The sequence below is a fragment of the Ochlerotatus camptorhynchus genome, unplaced genomic scaffold (genome assembly GCF_037179485.1).
Source record: "Ochlerotatus camptorhynchus isolate MF236.1 unplaced genomic scaffold, CSIRO-AGI_Acam_v1.1 ptg000406l, whole genome shotgun sequence".
Taxonomy (NCBI): domain Eukaryota; kingdom Metazoa; phylum Arthropoda; class Insecta; order Diptera; family Culicidae; genus Ochlerotatus; species Ochlerotatus camptorhynchus.
In genome coordinates this window covers 2,904,701-2,929,061 of record NW_027040892.1, presented here as the reverse complement: position 1 = coordinate 2,929,061, position 24,361 = coordinate 2,904,701, and the positions used below count along the sequence as shown (strand labels likewise).

At 40.9% G+C, this 24,361-nt stretch overlaps 1 protein-coding gene across 1 annotated transcript in view; it reads right to left on the bottom strand.

The window, feature by feature from the left end:
- The window catches only part of LOC135710925 (uncharacterized), a 209,204-nt gene that overhangs the window by 22,452 nt on the left and 162,391 nt on the right, over positions 1-24,361 (bottom strand). Inside the window, exons 5-6 of the mRNA XM_065233630.1 lie at positions 16,273-16,350; positions 14,929-15,117 (exon numbers count right to left, since the gene is read on the bottom strand). Of these exons, the coding sequence (XP_065089702.1) occupies positions 14,929-15,117; positions 16,273-16,350 (267 nt within the window). The remainder of the gene's footprint in view (positions 1-14,928; positions 15,118-16,272; positions 16,351-24,361) is intronic.

Sequence of the window (24,361 nt, the reverse complement as noted above, 5' to 3'; positions counted from 1 at the left end):
GTATACAGAACAAATCTGATACTATAATCAGAATTGCTCAGTCTGCATAATGCAGCCGATTGCATCAAGGAAGTTCTATTAACAACCAAGAATTAATCGTTTGAGGTATACTGAAGCATTAAGAAGGTGATATGTGTCACTATAGGAAATCATCATCGTTGCAAATATAAAGAAATTAAACATAACCCTTTGCTTCAGTACCGTCAACCTCCATGTCCATGGGGAGGGACCAGGCTAAGACGGTGCTAGAGTCTGACCAGAAGACCCCTTTTTCGGCGGATCGAGTATGGGTATCTATGACGAACGATGCAAGTCGAACCCCAAGGACGGCCGCTTGTAGTTCCAAGCGAGGTATAGATAGTGGCTTAAGAGGCGCCACTTTCGTCTTCGCCGATATTAGGCTGCAGATGATGGTCCCATTGACCAGAATGAAACGAAAATAAATCGCTGCGCTGTACGCTTCTTCGTTGGCGTCTACAAATACGTGCAGCTTGACGGAACGCAGTGATGTAGAAGCAGTTGAACCAACGCAACAACGAGGAATGCGAATATTATCGACCTGCTTCAAGATTCCGATCCATTTTAGCCAACGGAATCGATTGGATCAAGATCTTTCCGTGCACTGTGTACACGGCCAGCAAGCCCAGGGGGTCAAACAATGACATGACACACCGAAAAACTTGGCGCTTGGTCGGTCGTCGGCCTTCATCGATAATCGCAGCAATATCTTTTCGCATTTGAGTTGAGAATCCCAGTACATCCTCTATTGGGAGCCACAGCATACCAAAAACTCTATCTACCCCTTCTGTTTTATCCAGGTTCAGGTCCTTCACTTCCGAAGCCACCGTTTGAATATATTAAGTATTTTGGAGTTTGTCTGACAGCAACCCTAAACAGGAAATTAACCAATAGGAATAGATCTATAAACGCTTTGAAAACTTCAAGACTAGTAGTAGATTTTTGTACAAGATTTCATCCGAGCTGGGAATTAGGAAAGCTTATATATAATACAGTTTTGGCGCCAGCGTTATTATACGGAACTAAGGTAGCGGTATTAACAAAGAAAAACAGAGTGGCACTAGCAAACTACGAAAAAATTATTCTAAGGAACATTTTTAATAGCTGTAAAAAAACCAAGTAACATAAAATTTAATGCAAGAAAAATCTTAGCAGGAAAAACAATAAATAGACGAGTTAGGGTAGGCAGAATAAGTTATTTTGGACATATCAGAAGAAGAGAGATGAATCATCCACTGCAATTAGCGTATAGATTCAAATTCAACAAGAAAAAAGAGGGTAGACCAAGCCTTACTTGGAGGAAATCATTAAATCAGGACTTTGATAGATATGAAGAACTTAATATAGAAGAATGGGAAGAACTAGCTAAAGACAAAGAAAAAATAAAAAAGAAAGTGGAAGAAATTTATAATAATGAGGATAGCGAAATTTCAGATGGTGTATCGACAGAGGAAGAAGATCGAGAAAAAGGAAATTATAAACACTGGAAGAAAAAAAAGATAAGACAGATAATGTGTAACAAGGACTATTGAAAAAAAAAACTAATCCTGGTTGTATCTCTTTTTCATTTGCATGCATTCCGGGTGACGATCGAACATGAAGAAGAAGAGGGCTTTATCACAGAGCCCCGTCTCGGAACGAGTGGATTGTTGAACGACATGGTCTACGATTCAAAATTGGTTTCTGTAATGATAAGTATCACGATTTTCATCGAAATGTAAGTATTATTGACAACAATCATTACAATCAACTCGTATATACATTGAAATACATAAATAAAAGGGAAAGGACGGTCCAACAGGGCACCCGATTGAAGCGATATCGACGGGGAGAGTGGGAATGCCAACTCCCTGTTGATAACATTTCGTGGATAAAGGGCGGGCTCTTCTCCCAACTCATTGCGGCATCTTCCTGTTTGGGGGCTTGTCTTTTTGACCAATTGGCTGATCAAGTTGCTGGAAGGAGATTCTCTTGTTCCGTAGATGCGTATAGGCGACTTTGCCTATCGGTCTACCCAATCCGTTTTTGGCCCTTCATACAGCGACATGTTGAGGACAATCAGAGGTTATTAAGCTTGATCAAGACAAACAGAGAAGAGAGCCCACTGCTGTCGGACTTAGTTTCCGTGCTACAATGGGTGGTAAACCACTATCATATCATCATTCACTTCCCAAGCCACCGTTTCGCCTAGATGGCTGAGCACATCGTGGGAATTGGAGTGCCAATCTCGAATTTCGAAACTGCCCTTTCCGTGGATCATTTTCACCTCTGCTGCCACTCGTTGAGCTTCTTCGATGGTGTCGAAGCTGTCCAAGTAGTCGTTCACGTAATGACACTCGATTATCGCCTCCGCTGCCCTGGGATAGTCGACAGCAAATTCGTCTGCGTTACGGTTCTTGATGAACTGGGCACTACACGGCGAGCAACTGGAGCCAAAAGTGGCTACGTCCATGAAGTACACATCTGGTTTTTTACTGGGGTCTGCTCGCATCAGAAAGCTTTGGGCAGGACTTTGTTTGTTGTTCCAATAAATGTTTGTACAATGAGCTCCGTTAATCTTTAACTCAGAGTGTATTTAATCCTGTGACGATGGACACAATTGTATTCGTGAATAACTAGAAGTGCGACCTAGGCCAATTACTGCTCGGATCCACCTCACCCTTCTATGGGCAAATCATCAAAATTACGTGTTAGGGCTTGGCCGGAGGAAGTCCCCGATAGAGGTTCTCTATCACTCTGTTTTGAATTTAGAATAAGATAGCAGTCATCTAGCATTAAGCAAATAGTGGCACCATTTCTGCGGAAATAAGCATAATCTTAAACTTTTAGGATGAAGAAGTTCATTGGAAAATACTTTCTCTGAACGGGGTATGGACTAATCTAGGCTGGACCATGATTTTAAGATATTACATTTCCGGTTTTATCCCGGGCATATTTTTCCGAAATCATGTCAACGGGTTGACCAGGTAAAAAATGTGTGCCGACATCATTGATTTCAGAAATTGATATCACTGGAAAATAAGTTATTTATTTAAATTCAGAACTATTGTCAATTATTTTGAAAATTTCTTAGCTTTTGTAATTACCATAAATGGGTTCTTTAGAGGTGTAGAAGTAGTTCAATATCCGTAATTTTCATTAAAAATATAAATTCAATGTTGAAAAATTTGAACTATTGTGCACAAACGTTCTATAATCCTCAATTTAAACATTCAGATGAACGGCTATGGGGTCAAAAAATGTAACTGTGCTTAGAAAACGAACATCTTTCTGACGATGTATAAAGCCTAATTTTACAAAATTTGGAATAAATGTATTGAAACCTAATTTTCAAAACTGGAAACCCAATAAAGTTTTGAAATGAAATGTTTGATACTGTTTGATTTATTTTTTTTTCTAATGTGCATGTTAATTATTAAAAACATACTTGGCTGAATCGATAGATTTTTTATACTAAGATTTTTTAATGTAATCTTCTGGTAAAAATCAGGTAGAAGTTTAATAGTTCTGAAGAGACTATCACTTGTACACCTCTTGTACTAACTCTAGTTTTAAGAAACATTTTTAAAAGTAATATGAAACTATTAGCCCCGCAAAGCGTCCGGATTTGAGCCTTGATGAATTAACTAATTTACAAAATAAATAAATTAAAAAAACATATTATGAGGATTATAAATTGTATTCTAGGGAACTCTAAAGCAAATCGGAAGAATTTTCAAGGAACTCAAGGTGATTCGGAAGCTGATTCAAAATTGTAGGCGTAGTAAGCAATTAGAGCCCCTATTTCCCTATTCCTAGGAAACGGAAATTGTTAGCAAAAATTAATGATTCCCTTTAGTTCAAACCTGTACTTGATTGAACGATTAATAAAACTACTACTGCTCTTCTTAACCCTGAGTGTTCCTGAGTTATTCCCTCAACAAAAGTTAATTAAATATGGCAAACTTATTGATGATTTGACTACAATCCTGAAACTACATGTTCGGCTGAATCACTTTTATCATGATCGATCAATTTTGGTAGATGCTAATATTATTTTCAGGTTATAGGATAGGTGACTTTTAGCAAAAAATAAAACTCGATTAATTCTGGAAATACTTAAACACTTAAACTAAAAATAAATAAAATAATGATAACATTCCAACTATAATCGCATAACTATCCCTTATTAAAAGAAAACCTTTATTGGCGGTAATCTCCTGATATAACTTATTTATTTTGACCCATGGTGATTTTCATGAAAAAACTGAAAGCGCAGTCACAACAAATATAAATAAAGTTTGCATTATTCTAATCTTAGAGGAATTATGATGAGAGCTGCATGAAGATAAGGTTGATAATCTCAATGGAATCTTATTCATCATATATCAGAAAAGTTCCAAAGCTTAAAGTTCAGCTACTGTGAAGATAGTTTGAAAATATTTCCTAAAGTAATTCATAAGGATTTTGAAGGATTACCAAAACGTTTGTATGGGTTCGGTAGGAGATTTCAACCTTATCTCTATCTCTAAGGACAGTTTCAAGAGAATTCCAAGAGATCCTTACCAAGAACATTTGGGGACGCATTGTAAGGAAATTCCTAAGAAAATTAGTTAGGAATTCTGCAATGAAATCCGTGGAAAATATATTATAGTATTTTTTTAACTTTAAATGCCATACCAAGAGTTTTCCAGGAATATTCCAAACTTCTGTTGAGAACATATCTTTAGGTTCTAGTTTAAGAAATTTGATCAACAGTGTTCGACTAGATTAAAACTTCTTAGAGATATATTTAAGACACCAAGCTTTTAATATTTTTGAACAAAATTTATCTTCTACCAAATTCCTGGTTATTCTCTAGTTTTTCCTGGTTGTTTTTGATTCCCAGTTTTCTAAGTTTTCCGGTTCAGAGTGGCTACCTTGCTATATCCTTCTCGCACTTCTGCATGAGTGCGTCGATTGGTATCATTTTTTCCTTTTTTTTTATTAACAATAAAAGTAATGCACAAAAATCGGCCGAAAATTTGGTCCAGTCATCAATGGCAATGTGATTAAATTTTTAATAAAATAGGTTTACAGTTTCATATAGACCTCATGCACCCTACCAATCAACTGCTAGAAATAAAGCGTATTGATTTCTCACGTTGACAAAACATACGATTGAGCACTACTCACCTGTGCTTGTTTGTGTGTGTTTAAGTGTGCGTGAGAGCGTATCTATTAATAGCACTAGTCGACGATAATTTCTCGTTAGCAGAATCCTACAGACGTTCCGCAAACAAATCTCAATCCTTAAGGAAGGGACGCGCCATCCAACGAGGCAAGCAACCTCAAATCACATGTTTACCACTAGGAATACGATAAATCTAATTAAGCCTCTTCTCATTAACAGCAGAGCGGGGCAGATTCCCGTCGATGTGTTTCCCCAACAACGGCAGCAAGTAGCGAAGACAAATATTTATCGTCGTGATTTGCCATAACTGGCATCATATAGTACCGTTGCGCTATTCAAGAGCGATTTCAGCAGCAATGAGCTCGTTGTTGATGGCAATAAATCTATCGTCCTATTAACTCACCCCGACGACCTGAGGTGCCACTGCGGGGAGATGGAGATGCCAAGAATCACGGTTGCTATTATAGAGTAATGGGAAGTGTGGTAGCTCCTTCGGAGAAACGCCTTGATTCCTGGGACCAGAGAAGATCGATAATTATGGAAAATCATTGCGGGAACCGAAACCCGAACGGTTACAATGTGGTTATTTGTATTAATAAGCAGGGTGAAGCAATTTTGCCGCCGTACACGTTATTGTTGGTAGGCTGGGCGGGGCTGGTGGGGGTATTTCAATGTGCCAGACAACTGCTGCACCTTGTATTAGTTGTGGAATGTAGGCTTTGATCGAACCCATAAAAGCGGTCATAATTAGATTCCAATATCGACAAATGGACGCTCTGGAATCACTCTTTGGAACCGCATTGCGGTTGGACGTCTTGTTTTCCCAGAAGGCAAACAGTAGCAATCAGGGTAAGGTTCTAAATTAATTATAATTGAATTTATTTGAAGCAAATATTGGCACTTGCCAGTCGGAGGTGTAATGGTTATATGGAAACGATGGACGGAAGTAAAAATAGCAGGAATTGCATTTTCCCAAGAATCGGAAATGAGCGTTTGTGGGTTGTTGGATGCTGAATGTGGTCGCTGTAACCTGGGCGAAAAACGGATGACACGTTCAGGAACTCGCCGAAATGGAAACCATGGAAGGAGCGACCGTCACACCGTCAAAAGCTCCAACTGGCACTAGTTGGAAGCGCAGCAGCAGCAGTTTCCATATGTTTCAGACTACATATCACCACATTGCACGAAACGGCTAACGGGTGGCTTCGGAAGCGCTGCAGCACAACAGAGTTGTGAAAACTGCCAACGCAGTTGTATGGTAACGACAGTAGAGCAATTGCAAATTACTAAATTAAATGACAACGAATTATTACGACTCCAAGAAAGGGACTTGGAAAATGCAGCGGTCGGGAGGAGGAGACGGGCAAACCCCCGTAACATACGACCCCGAGAATGATGCACTTTTCCTCGGGGTACAGCACAAAACGACGAGCTAACGGCGACACGAGAGACACACAGCTAGCACTAGCGAAAACTAACCATTTGCGTGAGCTTGTTTGCAATCTGCGGAGGGCATGATTTGTACTAATGAGAAACGGGGAGGAGATGGGGTTTTTCGGGTTTTTCTGACAAGTTTGATGTTGGTCCGGAGATCCGGGATGAAAGTTCCAATTTCAGCTGGCGTATGCTTTTCTGGGGTTCGGGTGCAGCTTACTGCGACAAAGGAAGCTAGTGGAACGGAGAGACAAGCTAGATGTCGAGGTTGTCTTCAATTTAATTTGAAATTGTTGACCGAAACAAAAAATCTTTCTGCGATATATGTGACGATTTGAACTTAACCATCTGGACTACAGGTGAAACGACTCGAATAACAAAGATCTCTTTCATTGAATAAACTGTGGAAGGTGTTGAAGTCTCGAGCTTTCCTCACAAGGCACATCAACTGACAAAAATAAACAATCACGATGACAATCAGTGCCAGTCTATTGATTCCACCGTTGTCAATTAACATCTCATGTAAATTCAAAACCAATATCAATAGGAGCTATATCAAGTGCCCAGGATTGCGTTGATTACCTAGAGTCCCAGGAAAGTGGCTATTTTCTGATTTGGTAAAAAATCGTCATTGATAGGATACAACAAATCACATAAGAATTCTCAATCATAAGCTTAATGCTCGTCATATGTGTCCATCATGACATTGGTCACATCCGGACATGTTCAAGGTGCTCCCAGGTAAATGGCCTGTTTTTGACTACGACCAAAATCCTTAATGTGACACCTCAAATCACAAAATAATTCAAAAACAACTTTGTAGGCAGTCATATCTACGCAGTTCGAAAAAGTAGGGTAAATTTCCGTTCATTATTGTCACAAAAGCGAGAGTCATGTATCATACAAGTTTACATCATAAATCGTATAAATCTATGAGACAAGTTATGAAATATTCCAAATATTGAATGCAACCGTTTACATTTGTATGCAATATTTCTTGGAAGTTGCTAGTTTACGCGAAAAGGAATTCAACAAGATTTGGCAAATCATTTACTTTTTTCATCAACAGAATTCCGTGAAATGAACATTTTTTTTGAAGAGCAAATGTACAGCAAAATGAAAACAAATTTGGAATCAAATTTCTCAATTGCATAATCTGAAATCAAATTAGGATTTTAGTTTGATGTTGATTTTTTTTTTTTTTGTTAATTACTTTATTTGTACAGGCTCATTCGAATAAACTTGACAGAGCCAAGTTATCATTTTATTTATACATTATAAATGTCTTAAATCTAAAATTAAAGGATTGGAACCGATTACTCGCGGTCTTCTCGAGGTTAGTGGATGACAATTGTTTGGATCGGGAGAGGGAAAAGGAGATTTGGAATATGATTTATGATTCAAAAATTTCACTATTTCTAAAACATATACTTAATCCTATCGACGTTATATCAACTCTGTAATTATACAATTATTACAGAAACAAATCTACAAAAAAAAAAACACACACACACATACAAAACACAAACTAAACACAAGGTTAATCAAACTTACAATCTATGGTTAATATTCTTCAAGAAAACATATATGAGTTGCATAAACTCCAGATCGCGTCTAGCCAAAATATCCCGAACTGGAACATTAGGTTGTCTACCTCGAGCCCGAAGGGAATCGTACAACTCGGATCTGACTCCACGGTGCTCAGCACATGACCAAATAATGTGATCTGCGTCCTGGTAACCTTGTCCACATTCACAGAGATTACTGTCCCCCAGCTCAACACGGAACAAGTGAGCGTTTAACGAGTAGTGATTGGACATGAGGCGAGACATCATACGAATGAAGTCTCGACCCACATCCAACCCCTTGAACCAAGGACACTTCGACACCTTAGGGATGATTGAATATAACCATCGTCCCAAACTTCCTTCACTCCATTTATTTTGCCAGCTGGCGAGGGACTGTTGACGATAAATGAAGAAAAATTCGTCGTAGGCGATTTGTCGATCGTAAATATCACCTTCCATAGCGCCCACCTTTGCAAGCGAGTCCGCCTTCTCATTGCCCGGAATCGAGCAATGAGATGGGACCCATGCAAAGGTGATGACAAAAGATCTTAAAGATAAAGCACTTAGAAGCTCTCGTATTTTCATGAGAAAATACGAGGAGTGCTTTACCGACCTCATGGAGCGAATAGCCTCGACAGAACTGAGACTATCCGTAAAAATAAAATAATGATCTGGTGCAAGTGAGGCGATCGTTTCTAGCGTACAATGTATTGCCGCCAGCTCAGCAACATATACGGAACAAGGAGCTTGAAGCATTCGAGAGGCGCTATGAAATTCGTTAAAAATACCAAAACCAGCGGACGCCTCTATTAGTGATCCATCTGTGAAGAACGATCTTGCGGAATCAACTTGGCCAAACTTTGCAGCGAAAATTGACGGAGCAATCATGGAACGATTATGCTCTGGGATTCCGCGAATCTCTTGCGTCATTGATAAATCAAAATGAACAGAACTGTCGAAGTCGGAGAAGCAAACACGATAGGGATTATGCTGCAAAGGGCTGACATCCTGTGTTATGTACACGTAGTACAATGACATAAAACGAGTTTGAGGGTTTAGCTCAAGAAGCTTCTCAAAGTTTGCAATCACCAGTGGGTTCATAATTTCACAGCGGGTGAGGAGCCTGAGGGATAATTCCGAAAACCGATCCGATAGTGGCAACATGCCCGCTAACACTTCGAGACTCATCGTATGAGTCGAGTGCATGCATCCTAACGCGATACGAAGACAGCGATACTGGATCCGTTCCAGTTTGATGATGTGCGTTTTAGCCGCCGACTGGAAGCAAAAACTACCGTACTCTAAAACCGATAAAATCGTTGTCCGGTACAACGTTAGAAGATCTTGCGGATGGGCTCCCCACCACGTTCCGGTAATTGTTCGGAGAAAATTGATCCTTTGTTGGCATTTCCGCTTCAGATACTCAATGTGGGATCTCCAGGTGCATTTTGAATCGAACCAGACCCCAAGATATTTGAAGAACATAGAATGAGTGATCGGTTTACCCAAAAGTTGAAGCTTTGGTTGTGCTGGGCTATGCTTCCTAGAAAAAACGACCAACTCAGTTTTCTCCGTGGAGAATTCGATACCTAGCTGGATAGCCCAAGTAGACAAATTGTCTAAGGTATCCTGTAAGGGTCCTTGCAGGTCGGCCTCTCTGGGTCCTGTCATAGACACTACTCCGTCATCTGCAAGTTGTCTCAACGTGCAGTTGTCCCTTAGACAATTGTCAATTTCTCTGAAGTAGAAATTTTACAAAAGGGGGCTTAAACATGAGCCCTGGGGGAGACCCATGTAACTAAATCGAGAAGCTGTAGATGAGAAAAACTCATATGTTTCTCTGACAGCAAATTGTACAAAAAGTTATTTATTAATGGAGAAAGGCCACAAGCGTGGAGTTTGTCTGAAAGGACTTCAACCGATACTGAATCAAAAGCCCCCTTGATATCCAAGAAGACAGAAGCCATTTGCTCTTTATTAGCAAAAGCCAACTGAATTTCAGTGGAAAGCAACGCGAGACAGTCGTTCGTTCCCTTGCCCCTACGGAATCCAAATTGAGTATCTGAGAGTAGGTGGTTCGTCTCAACCCATTTGTCCAAGCGAAAAAGGATCATTTTCTCCAACAATTTTCGAATACACGATAACATCGCAATGGGACGATACGAGTTGTGATCTGACGCGGGTTTTCCAGGCTTTTTAATAGCTATAACTCTCACCCGCCTCCAATCATCCGGAACAATATTAAGCTCCAAGAACTGACCAAACAAGTTCAACATGCGCCTCTTAGCGACGTCTGGGAGGTTCTTCAACAAGTTGAACTTGATTCTATCAGCCCCCGGAGCCGAATTGCCACACGAAAGGAGCGCGAGTGAGAGCTCCAGCATTGAAAAAGGCTGGCTGATCTCGTCTACCGAATTCGTCGTTTCGCGAGGAATCATCTGTGCCGGCACAGAATCAGGACATACTTTTCGCGCGAACTTGAGAATCCAACTATCCGAGTACTCCTCGCTCTCGTTGTTTGAAGACCGGTTACGCATCCTTCGCGCCGCATTCCAAAGCGTATTCATCGACGTTTCGCGTGATAATCCAGTATCCGCGTTTCTTGGCTTTGATGAGGCTCTTGAGTTCGCGTTCAAGAGCCGAGTACGCTTCGAAATGTACGGGTGTTCCACGTTTCCGGAAAAAGCTTAAACGCGTCGGACTTTTTACGATAAACCTCAGTGCATTGCTGGTCCCACCAAGGGGAAGGAGGTTTCCTACGGAAAGACGTTCCTGGAACCGGCTGAGTTTGAGCTTGAAGCGCGCTGTCCAAGATCAGATTGGAGAGGAAGTTATATTCCTCCAACGGTGGAAGCCCTTCTACCGACGTTAGGGCATCTTCTATCACATACTTGAACTTTGTCCAATCGATATTACGGGTAAGATCGTACGCGACGTTAACGGGTTCCGACGGATTGAACCCACTGGCAACTGAAACTTTGATCGGCAAGTGATCACTACCGTGGGGATCTTGGATCACATTCCACGTGCAATCCAACGATAATGAGTTAGAGCAAAGTGTGAGGTCTAATCTACTTCCATTCGAGGATGGGCCAGCCAAACGTGTTACTTCTCCATTGTTAAGAATTGTCATATTAAAGCTGTCGCAGAGGTCATATATCAAAGTAGAACGGTTGTCATCATACAGTTCTCCCCAGCCTGTACCGTGGGAATTCAAATCTCCCATAATCAACCGTGGAGCAGGAAGTACTGAACATATATCTGAAAGTTGTTTTCGATTAACAACGGCTCTAGGAGGAATATAAACAGAAGCAATACAAAGGCTCTTACCTTTAATAATAGCCTGACATGCGACAACTTCAATACCTGTAAATTGTGGAAGATTCACTCTATAGAAAGAATGGCACTTTTTGATCCCCAAAAGTACCCCTCCTCCACGCGAATCCTCACGATCCAGTCGAATAATGTTAAAATCATAAAAAGGAAGATCTATATCTGAAGAGAGCCAAGTTTCACAAAGAGCAAATTTGCATTTATGCATCACAATCATTATTGTGAACTAAAAACTTAAAAGAATCTAATTTAGGAATGAGACTTCGACAATTCCACTGTAGAACAGTGATCAAATCCCCGACCTCGTTTGTAAAATTATCCATCGAAGGAAATGATTGCTGCAATGAGGGGCCACTTCAATGTCAATTGCTTCAAGAGGGTCTTCAAAGAAGGAAGCATTGCCAGAACAATGCTTTTGAGAGGATCAGAAATATTGAGGTACTTGAGAATATCGTCCACAATTTTATCAAATGAGAACAACCCGGATGAAGAAGGGGCTTCTGTTCTTAAAAATGGGCCATCAGGGGTTTTTGATGTCCCCGGGAGAGATGGAAAATTCTGGTTATAGTCAGTTCTGCGGAAACCAGGAGGATTTGAAACTTCCTTTTTTCCATCACTCCTTGATTTGGGCAAGCTGATTTGGGGTTCCTTATCTGCAACTTTCCGCGAACGGATGCGTTTTCGTTTCCGTGCAGAACCTTCCGGAAAACTGAAAGAAACTCCCTCCTCAGCCAAGTCAGAGTCAGACTCGTCATCAGACAAAACAGCAAAGGGATTTTTGTCGCTGGTTGATGGTGTGGCTGTTTTTAGCATTGCTGCAAAAGACTGCCTGGAACGCTCCTTAAGAGAGCGTTCTAGTTTCTCCCCGCGTTGTTTGTACGCCGGGCACGATGAGAGACCATGAGGAGTTCCCTTACAGTACACGCATTTTGGTGCAGTGACTGTGCAGGCGCCATCCTGGTGCTTCTCCCCGCATTTGGAACAGCGTGCCTTGCTGCCACAGTGAGAGGCCGTATGTCCCAACTGTTTGCAGTTTTGGCAGTTCATGACCCGAGGAACAAACAAACGCACAGGTAGCCGAAGTTTTCCCAACTCGATGTAGTGAGGAAGGGCTGAACCAGAAAAGGTCACCCGAAACGAGTCTGTGGGGGTAAAGCTCTTTTTACCCTCGCTGAAAGATACTGAGTTCAGCTTCTGGACTTCCAGTATCTCAACCGTGGGAAGCAAGGGGTTCTTGAAACGGCCAACCGCTTGCTTCGCCAAGATCTCGGGGGTCAGACTCGCTTCGGTGACCACACCTTCGATCTCCACATTACGAGCTGGGATGTACACTCTATACTCGAGTGTAAAGAGCTGGGAGGCAGCAATCTCGTTAGCTTGTTTCAGGTTAGAGACGACAACGCGAAGTTTATTGTACCTCACCTTCGATATTTCGGTCACGGCCGAGCACCGCTTCGTCAGATCATTAGTAATTTGCATTACATTCAAAGGTTTCTTTTTGGGCTGAAAGTAAACAACCCATGGGCCAGTCGAGTCTTCTGGGTAGGCTCGCGATCGGGGGCTTATCTGTCCCTGTCCATTACCAGACTGAGATGACGAAGCAGGGATGGCATCATCTGATTTCTGGGATGACAGACGTTTTCGACCCTTCTTGCTATCGCGTGGCAAAGTGGTGTCATCTTCCGACAAAACGTCCATTTCGTCTTCCGACAAAATGTCCATTTTGCCGTACTAGTGGGAGCGAAAAACGCTCTACCACTGCAACGATAATCAAAATTACTCGAACACAATACACGAGAAAAAAAAATACAAACACAGAAACACAAACTTAAAATTTAACTGATGGGAGAAAGAAAGAAACAAGAAACAAAAACTTATCTGATAATCCTATACTACTATCACCGAGCGTTTACACAGCAGCAGCGGAGCGACGCGCAGCTTTGATGATCTTCGATCCGCGTGTGCGGGCGGTCTTCGTTGGTGTGTGCTTGTATGAAGCTCGGCACTCAGCTGAACACACGAGATGGATGAGCGGTTTGAATGTGGAGGCAGATGCTGACACTCGATGACGATGATCCGTGTGCACAGGTATGCGTGACCACGCACCGATGGTGCGCAAAATGGTTGGCGAATTGGCAATCGCAAAAACAATTTTCCTTCCGATGATGCCGAAAACACACTTTCTTTTCAGAAAAAAACTCACTTTTTGATAAATTTATCGGGAATTATGCCAGGAATCACTAAGCGAGAAAAAACTGATTATTTACGTCAGATAATAGCGAGAAAACTTCCAAATTAACGGAGCGCGAAACAAGTCGACCGTTCTTCTTGCTAGGACGCAGTGAGGTGAAATTTATTATATAAAATAGACGATTAAATTGAAAACACATAAAAGACAGTACAAGTTGATTACGTGAAAAGATGTATTGAAGCAGGATTCAAGAACTTGGAAATTCCATTGTCAGTTTTTCTCCTTCACCATTCGATTCATGCTCATGCTTTCCTTCATCATTCGACCCTGCTGGAACAACAGCACAGTACGAGCTTAATAATTACTTCAAAGGTATTCTTTTTTCGTCGACACATCAAACGCGTTCGTAGTCACCCAGCGGCAGGCAGGATATATGAAAACTGTGTGAGTGGGTGTTGAGTGTCTGCCTCGAAGTTATTGCATCAAGTCAACAATTTATTGCATTTTTGTGAGTTCACCCAGAAAGCAATTGATCCCCTAGGCAGCCACCCTAGCTCATGTGGTGATGGAAGTAATTAAACTAGTGCATACATTTTCCGTTTTTTTTTTATATTGCAAATCAGTTTCCCTAGTGCATAGGCAACGGCAAGTGGACACAAAGTTGCAGTTGGGAAGAATGCTGTATTGGGCTTCATTACAAAAATGCTGGGTTTGTCGCTACCACAAGATGTGACTAACCGTAAGGAACCAAGCAGTTTCGTAATTTTTTGAATCTATGTATAGATTTTTTTTTTAATTAATCCCAAATTTCCATCCTGCCACGCATTGCCAAAACCTCAATTATTTCCCAGTAACCTCCCTGCAGGTCACACCATCAGTGTGCATTCAAACTGCCGGAGTCTGCAAATCCCCCGTGAAACCCAGCAACCATGTACCGCATCATGTTTTCCACGAAAATCCGCTCCAACGACCGTGCAATGCAAATTCCCGGAAGCTTTCATCCGTTCACCTCAAAGTGGCAAGATTTTTGAACCACCCACGCCACCCGCACTCACAATTTTCCTCCAAGTTCGTTCACTCCGTACCTGCAACCGAAATTTCACACTCCCACCAAATCTCACAATCAACTCTCGGGAGCATCAACCTGGAAGCAAACAACGTGCATTCGTCCATTCGGCATCCGCACCGAACGTCGCCGGGGAAAAGCTCACTCGCTTTAAATTATAAATTACCTCAAAATCCTCGTGCTCGCCTCGTGATGTGTCGCCTGTTCCTTTATGTTTAATTTATGTCCATCTGGCTGGCGGAGGACGATCATCGCATGCAGCCCGCTCGGTGGCGTCCGATGATTAATATAATATTTACATGTTAAATTGCGTGGATAAATGCCGGGATAGTTGGGCGATCGTATTCGGCAGGTCCTGGGGGTGGCAAAGAGACATTGGGAGAAAAGAACAAAGAGATACTGTCAGTCGGTGCGTGTGAGAATATTTAGTGTGACCGTTTGGTGATTTCCTGGAGCCAGGACGGTGGAATGGGAATCGATTTTTCATTAGAATGGACTTTGGAGCTGTTTGGTGAGCCTAGGAGGGGAGCAAGGATAATGTGTGTGACACTTCGTGCTATTTTGAATGGTGAGAGAATGGAACACTGCATCAGAAAGGAGGTATTTAAAGGATTGTTAACTGAATTTCCTTTGGTCAGTTAGGGAGTAGCGCGCGCTTCAATAGCGCAACATTTACCATTTTAGCTGAAAATCTCTATAGTAAATTAAATTAGCATTAAAGAAACTAAAACTGCCATTTTCACGCAGTGCTGCCCCATCATCTAACTCCCTTATCGGTTCCGGTGCGTTTTGATGGGTAACGAAGTTGGTTAATTTATTGAGGACCATCAGAGCAGACCCCGTCGTTGATACGAATAAACGAGCGTGGCCAGACCAAACCGATCGGCTCAGCTCTGTCCGGAGCTGCGAGGAAGCTTTCTCCGTGCAAAATAACAACAGCCTACAGAGCCGACCACTACTGCACGCACCATCATTGTTTGGCGGTTGCTGACAAATCTAGTTCGACACTCATCAGTTCGCTCGATGCACTATCATTGTTGCACTATTGGGGAACCTGTCCGGGGAAATGGAAGACCGGTGGTGATGAATTGTATCGACCGACCCGACGAACGATGCTCATGATGATGGTTGATGTTTGTGCCATAGACGACCACACCATCAGAGTGCATCAGCAACAACAACAGTGGCCTCTCGTGGTTCACCACTGCTGATTTGGCATTTAGAACGATAAATTGTTCGGTTCTGGGAATGTTCCAAGCTGAAAGTTCATCAGGAGCAAGGGGCTTCGAAATGGAGTAATTATTTATCTAACAAGGCTCACCATTCCGCAAAGGGATTGGACCTCCCACACAGCGGCGAGATTCACTCGTCGTTTAACGTTCTGATTATTCGATGTAACCATCAACGTGGGGGGGGATCACCATCGGAGAAGGGGAGAAGGCGGGATTGTAACTATGTAGATGGATGAATGGCAGGATCGATGGATGAGTTGGGATGGAAACCGACTTACCGTTTGTCGCAGTCATAAAAATTTCTGTTGCAGTACGATCCAGGAACCAGGTCACCATTCCATATTCTGTTGTCGTACCTGCAAGAGAGCGAAAGTTGGAGGTTGTAGTGATATTTTTTTGATGCGGTGAACTGGAAAATGCTTTTCAAAACGATTGCAAATTGATTGATTCCCTCCGACGTCAACAGAGGTACATCTTAACAAGTTTGGTATTTTTATTGACTTACACGAAATTCAACGCTACGGAATTTTAACGTTACATACCAATCATTTTACCATATTTATCTCAATAAAAAATAATGGCAGTAATCGAAAAAAAAACACATATTCACACTTCCCCTATACAACACGAAAAAATCACATAGTTCTCGTTGCTAAAAAAAAACACGACAAATATGGAATGGGGTATTAAATTTACGTTATTGCATTCCCATTCCCATTACGAATCAGTGTATTTGTATGTTCGTGATTTTTTTTTTTTTGCGCTCCCTCTATTGCAACTACAATTCAATAATGCTGGAATCAACGTTTCCGACCTCGAGCATCAATGAAAGCTCACTCCGCGAAGGGATTGTTATTGGTTGCAACTCTGTCCTTTTTTGTCTCTCATCCTGTAGGTACCTTTTTTTTGCAACTCCCGGACTGGGTTCGGAATCAGTTTCATCCCACCATCGGTTATTGATTCGATGTGGAATTTTATAATGCTGTTTTCATGATAACATTGTGGCACACTGTCGGGAAACATGGAGCTTTTGTGTGTGTTTTTTTTTGTAATAGTGGGATGATAGTAGGTGCAGTTTGATGAGCAAGCTAATTAAGAGAGATTATTAAATATCAATGCACTTTCATCGCTCTTGTTTGTAGTTCATGCGGTGTGACTAATGATATTTGCATAGGAACGGTGATGATTTCAGCAACTTTAATGTTCAATATTTAGCTGTCAGGAAAATGGAGGATTCTTTTACAGTTTTGTTTTAAAGATGTGAGAGCACGCCAACTAACGAAACGACTTTATTTTAGTATCTAAGAATTTCATCATTTAAATATAAGTTTAATCATATATATATATATACTCAACTCTCCATAGCTTGATATTGAAGGGAACCAACGAATTATTTAATAAATTTATTTGTTGTCGTACTTAATTTTATGGATGATCCCGTATGAATAGGTCCGGGCAAATCACAAGTTTTACTTGTGGGGGAATATAAACTAAAACATTAAAAATTAGTTTTGCAACACTTCCACTTATAAATAACTAATTTTACACGTAACGAAATCTATCTTTGACTTGAAAAATCAGACATAAACAAATACGTCATGTAAAATTAAGTGCTTCGAGACTGAAAAGTTCGTTACTCGACGAAAAGTACGTTTGAAGGGAAAAGTTCGCAAGGCATAGTGAATTTTCACGAACTTTTTCATCTCTCATTTCAATTAATAACATTGGTAATAATTTAATTGAGTAGGATCCAAGCAACTGATTTTAGGATTTTGATAAAATCTGAGTAAATCATCGAGAGGAAAAACACAAAAGTAATAGTTCTTATAAAAAAAAGTTCTGTTTTTCAATAGTTTCTGCTTATTCAAATATAACATGGCAAAACAGGAAACCCAAATTGATACGAAAATGCCTAACTTTTTTGAATCTAAACCCAGTTTTCTCATCAATCAGTGATTCTAAAAATCAAACTAAACAGATGGATTCAAGAAGGTCTATGCAACAAAATCCAAGCCTAATATTCAAAGGAAGAAGCCAAAATCTATCTTGACTGAACGGAAAAATCAAATTTAAGAAAAAATACGTACTTGAAACCAATTTAAACCTGGCTTTGTGTGTGCTTAAAAAAGTCATCATCACGAATGAATTCAGCAAGGTCCATCCTATGAAATTCAAGCATAACTTTCAAAGGACGGTATGAAAATATAACTTAGCATAAAAGGAAATTCAAATTAAAAAAAATATAACTTTCGAATTACAAACGCAGTTCAACATATGGATTCAGTAAGGTCTGAGATGGACGAGGCCTTAATGGATATTTTTATTTTTATTGGTCTCAGTTTCTGCACTGCTCAATTGAACAGTAATTGCTAGTTTGAATTGGAGTTCAAATCATAATTCATTAATCAACGTCACATTTCCTAACATGACAATAGTTTTAAGATATAATTGTGACTTATCCATGTGGAGCTGATATAAGATTTACGTAGTGATAAGTGAATATTAATCACTTTCTTCTCCTTGGCAACTAGAGCTTTTGACTGTATAGTTAATCTGCTTTATTGTGCTCTACATACTTTAAGCACAATCCTATTATATACAATCTTATTTTTTTTCCCTTGATTTTTTTTCATTCGATCTTTTTGTCCGTGCTTAACACCAATGCTACCGACGCTAGGGAGGCTGCTCTCACACCTAAACCCTACCTATCAACCCATCAACAACTCATGAACCGGGGACCGACGGCTTTACTTCCCTTCCAACGGGAGGCGTGATCAGAGATGTTATGCCTCAGAAAATCCCGGTGGCACCGACTGGGATTGAAATCAGGCCTTTTGGGGGTGAGAGGCAATCACGCTTACCACTACACTACCTGCGCCGCTATCAGGATTGTAGGATTTCAAGATTTTTAAAATAGAAAAATTCTTTACAAAGCAAACTTTAGTCATTTTTCATGATTCTAAACATAGAACAAACTCCTTCTGAACTATGAATTTGCTCAATGAAGATTTACGTAAATCCGCACTGAGACCATAATACGGAAATTTTATAGATTTTTTTTAAACAGATTTCGTCAGACAGATTCAGATTAATTTTTTTTTTGCGATGAAAATACTCGCGCCTATCATTTTTGATCGATTCTCTTCATCGATTTTCTCTTTCGCGAATAACCCGACTGCAAATGAATTTCCCATTCAGTGTGTTGATTCAGGCGTTATATAAGTCTGGCGGATAGAATTTCGATCTATCAAAAAGCGGAACCAATTCAATATATTGTAGACCCACAATTGAAAACATACTATCAAGCATTATAAACAAAACGTTGATTATTCTTTCCTAGCCAAATTACCGGCATCATCGAAGCCCAAAGATGGTGTTAGTTTGCGTAGGCGGTCCTTAAGTCACGAAAAATGGGTTCCGGAAGTTTTGTTCGCAATAGCTAATGTACTCTTTTCTGTTCTTGGTCGTGATTTGCTCAATTGGTTCTGCTGTTTGACAGCTCAATTGGGTCCCGAGATTCTCTCCACCAGAATATGAATATAGCGACTAAAAAGCTAACATCATCTTCTGTCGAACTGTCCTGCGAGAAATTCGTTTATGTTGCCGTGGTAAATCAAAGATAAAGTCGATGAAGAGAATCGATCAACGAGGATAGGCCCTTTTCAAATGTTACGCGAGATCAGAATTAAATTTGAAAAATGTGGCATCACTGCCTAAGGCACCCCCATTAGCTACGCCAACGATCGGCCAAAGAGTTTCCAGATTTCTTTCACGATGTACCAGTTTTAATAGCGATTGTAAGAATGAGGGTGATGTATAGACCAAGATTTAAAGCGCGAGTTACACTATCCTTCTTGTGAACATATTGACATGTGTAACGTCCGCTTTAGATGTATGGATGATGAGATGTACACTCAAAATAATCTACAAGCTCTTAATTTTTCCTCTCCTCTCAGTTTTACGTGACTCCCGTAGAATGTATGTGAAGTCCCTTGAATTTCACATGGAGTTCCTTTTTAACACACCTACATAATCAATGAAATGTATGTGATTTTTCCATAACACTTAGTCTATGTGCGTTTCACGTAAAGCTTATGTGATTCCCACATATAAAAAAGAGTGGAAAGTACACTCAGAGCGCTGCAAATCATGGCGGGATCATAATGTGCTTTTGTTTGGTATTCGGTAGTGGCAAGATGTAAACATGATGGATTATTTTATTCTCTTTAACAAAAATAAACTGTCTGTTTCATCGTGCTCAACAGAATGATGTCAAGCTGTCCATCAGTTTCTTCCTCTAGGGAAAAAAGTATCTCGGACCATCTCCATAATAAACAGTATCAAAATTTTGATACTAGAATCGTCCAATGAATGTCACTGACCAAATCACGTAACTTCTATGTGATAATACAGTGACGGTTAAGCTTCATGAAATGAGTGCCTCTATATGAAAATAACGTAGCTCTTACGTGAAAAGTACGATGGAAAAAATCTACGTATGTTTTCACGTAACATTTACGTGTAAATTATTCTGAGTGTATGGGCAAAAACAGCGCAGGGTGCAAGCTATTTCTAAACAACCCAAATTTGAGTAGGATCAACTCATATCCACCAAAATTGAGTAACCAAAGTTGGGACTGACAAGATTACGAATGAACAACATCGACCTGAATCCGAATGTTAATTTGTTATCTTGTGAGTCACAATCTTGTTTGCTGAATATTAGGTAGCCCTACTTCTAATAGAAATGAGTAGATCTTACTAAATTTTGGATGTTTAGAAATAACGTGTTCAGAAAGATGTTAAGACTCGCTGTACACGGCCAACGAGATCTAGCCAAATTTGATTTTCCTTTACTCATCGCAAAAATTGCAGAAATTCAGCAATGAGTAAATTTGTTTCATATTTTCCAGCTTTTCCGCGCTTTTCAAGGTGAAAATTGTAGAATATGATAACAGTAACGATTGGATTTTTTCGCTCTATTGGTACTACTAGTAGATTAATAAAAATTTTCGTAAATTTTCCTCATTTTCCAGCAGATTATTGAGGGTTTTATTTGGGTTGTTCTCATCGGCCGTGCACAAATTTGAAGGGACAAAATCCAAATGGACTTGTCGGAATACGTAAGTTCCATGATTTTGCGTACGATTACTAAACATTAAGCCTTCCCCTGACTCAAAAAAAAAGTTATCCAACACGCAGGTTTCAACCAAATTGATCGGATAAGCCATCTCGAAAAAAGCTTGCCTAGATGAAACGCATCCACAGACGCACATACAGACATCAGCAAATTTCATCTCGCTGGATCTATTTTTCATATTCAATTTGATTCTACGATGTCGTAATCAAACTATCGAGCCAGATCAAGCAGAGTTCTAAAGAATGGAAATGTTTTGTACAGGTGAGATAGCTTGTGTGGATGGCTATCGGTCACAGGGAAAGGCGTGTGAAATCCTATTCTAATAATAACAAAGGAATCTCCAACACCAAACGTCAGGTCGGTATGAAATTTTGTCCAATTTTATTTAGTAGATATTGATAGGATATACCGTTGATTTAAAAAAAAAATCATTAACTAAAATCATTATACCCTGTAAATGTCCGGAACTGGAATTCAAATCGGTATGATTTTTTTTTCCCAAGTAGAAATTCATGTTGATGAAGTGTATCGTTGATTTAAAAAAAAAATCATTATTTAAAATCATTCTGCCCTATATATCTCCGGAACCGGTAGTCAGACCGAGAAAAAATTCAATAGCGATCAATGGCGCAATGGGGCCTTTCAAACGAGAAATCAGCCATATTGATCATATAAGTCCGGAGTTATTTGAGATTTGGGCGTAATTGTATTTGTAAACAAACAGGACAATCGCTGATTTCTCGTGAATAAAAGCTCAATGTCATAAACAAACTATACCAAATGATAAAGAAATCATACCTCAACCTCATAGTGTTATTAGTTTTCAAAATTGAGCTTTTATTCGCAATAAATCGGCGATTGACGTGTTTGTTTACAAATACAATTAGGCCCAAATCTCAAATCACTCCGGAAGTATCCAATCGATTACGAATCAACAGTGCCTGATTTCAGTTAGAATTTCAGCCTGCCGGATGCTGCACGTTGCTGCAGGAAACGTTGCAGCTAGTCACCCGGAACGCACCGTAGAAAGCACTGTGGAAGCCCCTAATCCCTCTGACACAGTCCTCTCTGCCGCCTCCGTTCATCACAGACGTTCCGGACCTGCGGTCGGTTGTGGAGAGGGGGTCTTCCAACCCGTTCACTATGGCGAGTATCCTCTTGGTAATAGTAATGTTCGTTTGCTACCTGGCGCCCCGTGATTTCCAGGGACATCGCTCCACGTAGCATGGATATACGCCGAAGAGAGGATATCACCATGTACTACCAAAACATCTGTGGAATGAATTCTGACGTTCACGAGTACCTGTTAGCTGTATCGGACCGTTGCTACGATGTAATAGTTTTAACCAAGACATGACTAGAGTCTCAAACGCTTTCCAGCCAAGCGTTCGGATGTAAGTACGAGGTATTTCGCTGCGATCTAAACCCGAACAATAGTCGAAAGTCCACTGGTGGCGGTGTCCTGTGATTGCTGTTCGGTCCTAGTTGAATGCTAGAGACATAGAGCACGACATGTGGAACTGCGTTGAACAGGCATGGGTAGCTGCACAGGAGTGGAACATCGAATCAGAAAGTGGCTCCACTTGTCATTTGCGAACACTAGCGCACCTAGCGGTAGAAGGCATCTTCGGCCTGCAGTTAAGATAGGCAGCATGCTATGGTAGTGTGAGTGCACATAGAAAGCCCGTGTGGAACGCTACCACAACACATCGCTCGTTGAGCAGAAAAACGAGCACTTTTTGATTCACCGATTTGTTTGCACTTCCCCTTCTGTTCTGTGGTAGCTGTCAAGCTGAGCGATCACACACTGTACTTATGTGTGATATACATTGCACCCGACCGAGTTCGCGACCTTGAACTTATCGAAACTCATTGTCGATCCGTTTCCACCATATTAGATTGTGCGTCACCTATCGATGAGATTATTGTTCTGGGCGACTTTAATCTCGCTGGTGTTTCGTGGAAACCTTCCCACAGTGGCTTTCTCTTTCCGGACCCCGCTGGTTCTGCTTTCCATCCTGGATCAGTTAGCCTTCTCGACAGCTATAGCGCAGCGACGTTATCTCAAATCAATCCCGTGGTTAACGAGAACAATCGTAGCATAGATCTCTGTTTCTTAAGCGCTCAGGATACGGCTCCATTCATCTCGTCCGCTCCTTTTCCACTCGTATAGTAAGTTCCTCATCATCCTCCTTTGGTTATTACTGTTAAAGACAATCACATTCGGGATCTCGAAGACATCTCCACTACAGTGTCTTACAATTTCCGGAAAGCCGATCATCTGCGAAACAGCTGCTCAAACTTGTCTTGGCTCTTATGTCATTGACAGACACGTACCTAAGAGCGTTCATCAGATTGCATCGCATCTCCCTTGGCAGACGAACGAATTGAAGAAGCTGAAATCGATCAAGAGAGCCGCGTTGAGGAAATTCACTAAATATCGAACGATGTCACTGAAACGTCACTACGTTAAGCTTAATTATCAGTTCAAGCGAGTCAGCCGTCAATGCTACTTGCATTATCTGCGAGGGATTCAAAGGAAACTCAAGTCGCACCCGAAGTCTTTCTGATAGCACGTGAAGAAGCAGTGCAGAGAGTTCAGTCTACCATCATCCATGATATTGAACGGCGAAGTCGCTTCCACTCCACAGGAAGTCTGCCGCTTGTTCTCCAACAAGTTTGCAAGTGTCTTCTCTGACGAGAGCTTAACCAACGAATACGTGACTCTAGCAGCAAGCAACGTTCCACTTTCCGGTCAAGCTCTGGGTGGAATTGTTGTCAACGCGGAAGGGATAACGACTGCCGCACTAAAACCAACAATCAATACGAAACTAACGATTTTAAATTGGCTCACCACTTTAGTAGCCTATTGGTCCCAAGCAAACGATTAACGTACCCTATTCTAGTTGAAATTCTATTACTACACTATGTTTGTTTTGATTCGCTATGAAAGTTTGACAGATAACATCAGGGGTGTGTGGATTCATGCAGAACATGCAGGGGTGAGTGAAATAGCTTGGGACTACTTGGGACCGTTGTTCTGGTACTGAGTGAGCCAAAAATAATAATGATTTTCTTCGGGACCCAGTGGTCTTAGAGTTACCTCTATGCTAAAACTAAAGCCTGGACCGGATGGTGTCCCTTCAGTCTTTCTGAAGAAGCTTATCGCTAACTTACTGTCACCGCTACAACATCGGTTCCGATTGTCCATATCGTGTGGTATTTTT